Consider the following 7171-nt stretch of genomic DNA (forward strand, 5'->3'; position numbering starts at 1 on the left):
CCTGAAACCCAACTCAATCCGAATCGAAACCGAATTCAATAATAACCGAATCATACCTGAACCTGAATATATGAATCGATAAAAACTGAACTGATTGTCCTAAACTCAAAATATATACGGAGTACATCCTCATAAAACGCTCATAGTTTAGATGTTTTTTTCATTAATTCCTTATTTATTAATGGTATTATGAGTTATAACATTTAAATCGAAAAGGATAAGGTACATTTAAGTTATTTTTTTACCCTTAGGGTTGGTTTGCTGAATTTGGTACAAACACAAATTTTGCCAGGAGAGTAAATTTGTGTACATTATTTCTGATAACAGACCAAGGGGACATATTTACACTTCAGAGTCGCATCATTGCACAGTAGTCTAACCTCATTGCACAGTCTTAACCAATTTATTTATCAATACAATAAGCAAGTCACACTACACATTTCTTCAAGGTCTTCCCGGCATTTGGCGAAAGCTGATTATGTTAGTCCTGAGAAAGGTCTGTCGTAAACTCTGTCATTCTCCAACATTTAGCCCTAAAAAGGGGATCAATTCTACTTTGTTGAGTTCCGGAGGAATGGAAATACGTCATCTTCTGTCATCCCGAGCTAATGGAAATTCTAAGGAAACAAGGAAAGATGAGGTGTCTTCCCCTCTGAGGTACTGAAGAGTGCCATTCATGATTTTCACAAGCTTGTGACTAATGTACAAGCCTAACCCTTCTCTTGACATGCCTGGACTCCGATGGAACATCTCTCGGATGAGATTTTCCGGAACCCCTGGTGATGGATGGATGATCCTGCAACACATCACCACCACCATTGATTAAGCTCAAGCATTAAGTGAGTGGGACATAATGTACAGAATGAGATTCCAACTGTTTGTGGAATCTGAATTCAATGAGTTCAGTGAACAGGGCTGTTGAAATCAGGGACCCAAAATCTTCAAAAGAAATGAACATTGTATTTACTTTATTACTCGTACATAATTTAGTTTCCTTTTACTTTGGGAAAGTACCAAATGCATTTCTAATTTAAGAATTTAAAGGGAAGTACCAAAAGTGGCCTTTAATTTCAATTTTTTAGAAGTTTGTTCAAGCAAGGAAGAGTAATGACGTCAAGGGAATTAAGGTTCTTTTAAGCAAGGGCATAATACAGGCTTCATTTATCTTGTCGAGACACAACCCATATGGAAATGGGCTCAAGAAAGGGAAATGAAACGGAGGGAGTAATAGTTGCTTGATGTTTACCTGAATTCAGCATGAAGAATTTGCATCTTAGAACCAAGATGTTCCCTTCTATAGTTCACCTCAAACTTGACTGAAGATTCACTGAATGGGGGAGTGAAGAGGATAGCAATTGTCAGGAAGCCCGAAAGGACTTGCTGGAGCCTCACATTGTCTCCAAACAGGCACACAGAGGACAGCCCTGATGGAAAATCATGCTTAACCTGCACTTGACTTTCCTGGCTGAATGGCATCACTTGACTTATGACGGCATCAAGCGCTTCCTTGAGATTGAAAGCATCACTGCTTGTTTCCATATAGCTGCCAGGCGCAGGCAACAGCCAAAACAAAGTAAAGAGTGTTTAGGAAAAAGAACAGAGAGAGACAAATACAACAAGACGAAGAACAATGAAATTGCCCAGTGCCTCATGGGTATTAGCAAATGGCATGGTGGTAAAATATATGCAGCATTACGCCCTTATTTCTCTGTCCGGATAAACGATAACAACAACATTATCCTAGTGCCTCAAGCATCCTTACCCATGCTAAAAAGCACAGAAGGGTTGTTTACGGATGACCATCATGAAAATTGCATTGTAAAATGCATAGATACTCTGCTACTTCACGATACAAGAACTCAAGGAGCTTAGTGAGCCATTCTACTTTTTCCCAATATTTTCCAAGCTAAAGAATAGAGAATCTTTGCCCACATTGGATATGGAAACTGTTTCCACCCATAATGAAAATTATGTTGAGAATTATACCACAATAAAAAGCAGCACATCCACATTAGCTACCCAATTTGTTCTATTTCATCATATCCAACACCAACAAATGCCAAGCCTTTGGCTCCATCGAGAAAGGGGAAAAAAGACAGATGGATTATTTTAACATCAGATTTGACAAGCAGACTAATGCCAAGGAACGGGGGGAAAAAAAGAAAAGAAAAAGAAAAGCAAACATTTAAAAGAAAAAAAAAAAAAGAAACACCATACCCTTCTTCAATACTAGGGATATCATTGTCCTCCACTATCTTCATCAATTGACCCTCACACAATGATCTTGTGGTCAATACCTGCTTTTGCTTTTGGCTTAACTCAGATGACTCCAATAAGTTTCGAGTAAATACCAATCCCTTTATTGGACCTCGAACCTGCTCCCGAAAGTATGTCAACTTCTTTAAGGTGCTGGCAGTAGCCTTCTCGGAAACTTTCTGCATATTTATGGCATGTTGGAGTTCAGGACTTGGTAAATGCAGAAAACACAAAACCCCCGTAATTTTTCCCTCGGGATTAAGCCGGGGACTTGCACAAAGAAGTGCATCTATACACGTTTTTCGTTGATCAAAGAACCCAAAGAGCACTCTGTCCGACTCCTCCCCTTCAATCATCTTACTTAAAAATATTCTTAGTCTAAGTAAAGTGTCATAATCTTTGACTTGGCATCCATTATTTCCATCTGTGAATACTTCTCCGATAAGCATTCGACCAATGGCAGATTCTTTGCTCAAACCGGATAGTTTTACCATGGCTTCGTTCCAATCCAAGCAAACACCTTGATCGTCAATCAAAAATATTGGTGGAATAAGCTGACAGGGATTCCTCATAATTCCAGTATAATCACCCTGTAATTGAATGATTTTGTCCATGATCATTTTCTCTTCAGTCACATCTTGTCCAACAAAGCAAATACCTGTGACATTTTCATCGACATCTCTACTGCAACATGCATTGACTACCAAAATAATATTCTTATCATGAGAGCCCAACGTTCTTAATCTTATTTCACCGTTTTTCTCTTCTGTTCCTGCCAATTCAAGTATCCACGGGGTGAAGTTAAAGAAAATAAATTGCAGTATGGCCGTATGGGAACAGTTAATAAAATGCCAATACTCAACCCAGACACTAATATGCGCTACCTAAAGAAATCCTATGCAGTTGGACGCGGGGAGTTGATCTAGCTTATTTAGAGATCTCATGTTCGAGACTTCGAAAGGAAGGGTAAGGTCCTACGGATGTAGAATACGGATTACCAAGATGGTTTACACTGAAAAGGTTAAGAATATTGAAAGAAAAATTCAAGCCCAATGAGAACTTGTATGTTAGCCGAGCAATGGTGGCATGTTGAAGAGGACTAGAGGAGGGGTAAACAAGAGGAACTCTCATGATCATTACCCTCGGTTTCGAAGGTGAATTATGGGAAGACTCTGCTCTGCTCCCACATTCTCTTCCTATAATAACACAGCATAGATTATGTGGTTTGCTGGTTTCATTTTACCTTATAGCAAGGTCAAAATATCGTGAAGGTCTCAGGACACTACAAACTACAAAGCAACCATCTTAGAAATGTTGGCGCTTGTAGATATCAAACAAACATAGGCTTCAAATTGAACACATCTAAGAGTCACGCATCTGAGTTTAAAAAAAAAGGTAGAGAATACAGATTTCATAATTACAGTGGTCTACAAGATTGTCATTTAGATATCTGAGTCTTACTCATAGAGTTCCAAACATAGAGATCTATCTCAGGTTACTCCCTCTATCCCAAAGTTATCTTCCATTTGATTTTTACGCAAAGTCAAATGAGAGGATAATTTTCGATGGAAGGAATATATATTACCTTGCAGAGCAGATGAGAGCATATTTTTCACTACTTCAACTGTTTCCTCGACAACCAGATTCACCAAGAGTGAGCCAATTGCTTGCTCCATAGGAACACCAGTTAGTTCCGCCACTTTGTAATTCCATCCATTTATAACACCAGTTACATCAACAGAGAAAATAGGGACAGCGGCAGTTTCAATCAGACGAATCACTTCACTCATGAGAGGTTGAACTTTATAACCTGAACTTAGAGGACCACTCGCTCCAGGCACATTTACGATCATTCTCAATTCATCCAGCGCAGTTTTCGAGTTCTTTGTGTCACTATCTTGCAGACATTTTTGTAATATCAGCTGCAATGAATGGATAGAGTCCATTTCCATGTCTTCCCAAGGCACACTTCTCCATTTAACTACCTCTAGAAATGCATTGAATGATGATCTTGGATGCATATTTCTTTGATCATCATTCTCTACAGGGTCATGTTTGGCCCCACCCCATTTGATTTCCTTGGCTGTATGAGACCTGAACCAAAACAAGACTTCTTCAGGACTAATTCTAGCTGCAGCCATACCACAAACGTCATCCCCGAGATCTAATGCACCAGGATAGCCAGCCTCCTTGAGACTATCCGTGATTAATCCTTTAGTGTTGCCATGATATTCAAATAGCCATTGTGCTATAGCCTTGATTTGATCGCGATTTGGGGTAATACCAAGCAGCCAAAGTTTTCCCTGGTATAATAGTGCAGCTCCATCACACTTAACCAAATCCATCACATTGGGCGATTGAGTCAGAATTGCTACTGGGGATTCCCTCATTAGCATGTCACATAGCATAGATTGTATCTTCAGAATATGTTTTTCCCTTATTTGAGCGGCCAACTCAACTTCCTTATTTATTTGTATCCCAAAAACTTGAACTAGAAACTCACAAGCATATCTTAGAGGATATGGAAGAAATCTTGGGCCCGTGTGGTGACACACAACCAAGCCCCACAATTTTCTTGTTTTTTGTTGATCACTAACCTCGTCCTCTTCATCATTTATCGTCACGGCCATCACAAGAGATGCAATCGACCCCATATTTGCCATATACTGAGCATGGCATCCATGTGGGGCCCTTAAAGTTGAGCCGCCAAGACTCAGTGGCTGCGTCAAATTATCCTCTTGAATCACCTTCACTGGGGTAGATAGACAATCACATATCATTCTCACCTTATTCTTTAAGAAAAGAAACCGTGACGCTTGTGGTATATCGGTTGCTGGATAATGTAGACCTAGATAAGAGTCCAAGGACGGAATATGACATTCAGCAATCACCTCACCATGATCATCATCATGAAATTTATAAACCATAACCCGATCATAACCCGTCAATTCACTCACTTCATTGACTAAAACATCACAGAGAAGTGGGATATTCCGACTAGGTAATGACTGCAATTTGGAGATCGATTTTGCTGCGAGCTTATAAGACTTCAAAGCACCAGAAGCACCAACTAGAGTCTCGGCTAAATTCACATTCTCTAAATCTATGACCAGCCCCACTTCAATTCTATGCAATATAGCGTAAAAGGGCTTTCCGGAATTCTTAGAATGAACAAGTATAGGATTAAGGAGATTAACCTCAGGATAATTAACAGCTTTCTGCAGCGCAGAAACACCCGAGGAAGTGAATAGTGTTCTTACATCAGTTCCACATGTTAGAGCCTCCTTTTGCTCAATATTAGGAACAGTGTGTGGGGTCAGGTCCAACATTTCAGATGCATTTTCACTGTAAGCTATTACTGTAAAACTCTTCTCATCAATAGCTATCAAGCACCCACAAGATTGAATAAGGCCCCCTCTTTGGACCTTTTGCAGGTAAGATGACACGGTTGAAGACGGTACATTGCTAGTAGAAGCTGACAGGTTCAAATCAACAGACGAAGAATAGTCAAAAACTCGCTTGGATTCCTCAAAATCAGAGGCAAGCTGAGCATCAATTGGGGTTTGGGTTACCACATGAGCATTGCGCCTCGATCGAACAGAACTAGTTCTAGAAGTACTAGTCTTGTCACTAGACCTTGATGACATTTCTATTCCTTAAATTCCCTCTTCACCAGTTAACCTCAAAACCTATCCATCTCTTCAGTACCTAACTAAACCTCAAAAAAACTCACAAAAACTAAAACTGCAGGATTTAAAATCAGAGAAAAATTAATACAGAAAACCCAAATTAGAGGATGAATCATACATCAATATTCACCAGAAACCCTTGATTTTTGTCATCTTGTAAGCATCAAAGTTACCCAAGTAAAATTCACTATCCCAACAACTAGATTAAACAAAACCCAATTCAAAAAATTAAGCAAACAATATAATTTCCCATCAATTTCAACTAAAGAGCATCAAAATTGCAGCAAAATTCCACAATTTTGCAGCTTACAATCATCAAAATACCCAACAAAGTGAAACACAAATCACAAAAAAAAACAGTGACACTTGTTGACAATAATTCAAAAAACCCAATTAAGAGGATCAAACTCACAGCATAATTCTGCAATTATGAGCAGTAAAATACACAGGCAAAATTGTGCAGTATAGTAATATGTGAATTAGGTGTTGGATGTAAAAGATGCTATAATATGATTGAAAAGAGTGGAAAAGCCAAGCATCCACTTTAAGAAGTAGATAAAGACACCCACAATTACCAAAGAGAAGACAGAATCCAAGAGTTGAACAAGATATTATTACGCGAGAGTGGCAATTTACCCCCTTAACTTTGTTCAATGGTGAAATTAGGCATCTTAACTTTTAATTGAAGCAATCAAGCCCCATAACTTTAACAAAAAGTGAATTTAACCCCAATTTTTATTTTTCACTTAAATTTCAACAAAAATTCATTTTATATTTATATTATACAACTAATAATACATAAAAGTACTAATTTTAACTTTCTTAATTTATACTCCCTCCTAGTCTGAGTGTTGGTTCCTCTTTCCATTTCTATGCTAGTCGGGTGTTGGTTCCTCTTTCCTTTTATGGTAAGTTTTGTGTGGTCCAAATTCAATTCCATGTGGGGTAGGGTGTTTTGTGTGGTCCAAATTCATTTACTTAATTTTGGTGCCCAGAAGAAAGGGAACCAACACTCAGACTAGGAGGGAGTATAAGTTTATTTATTCATCTAAAGAATAATTTTACATTCATCTATATTAAACAAAATAAAAATATGTCACAATTTTATGAACTATTCTTACATTTAGAAAAAAAATTGTCTAAAATTGTAAAATTATAAAAAAATTTGGATTGTATAAATTTTTTAGATTGTATAAATTTATAAAGTTATAAAATTAAATTTTATA

At 38.0% G+C, this 7171-nt stretch overlaps 1 protein-coding gene across 1 annotated transcript; it reads right to left on the bottom strand.

Annotated features, from left to right (window-relative positions):
- Positions 1 to 314: 314 nt before the first annotated feature.
- On the bottom strand, positions 315 to 6578 carry LOC141599583 (phytochrome C). The gene is made up of 4 exons (XM_074419651.1): positions 3842 to 6578; positions 2218 to 3028; positions 1247 to 1543; positions 315 to 796 (listed from the first exon to the last, which is right to left on the bottom strand). The coding sequence occupies exons 1-4, from the start codon at positions 5901 to 5903 to the stop codon at positions 586 to 588; spliced, it is 3381 nt and encodes a 1126-aa protein (XP_074275752.1). The 5' UTR covers positions 5904 to 6578; the 3' UTR covers positions 315 to 585.
- Positions 6579 to 7171: the final 593 nt, after the last annotated feature.

The sequence above is a fragment of the Silene latifolia genome, chromosome 9 (genome assembly GCF_048544455.1).
Source record: "Silene latifolia isolate original U9 population chromosome 9, ASM4854445v1, whole genome shotgun sequence".
Taxonomy (NCBI): Eukaryota; Viridiplantae; Streptophyta; class Magnoliopsida; order Caryophyllales; family Caryophyllaceae; genus Silene; species Silene latifolia.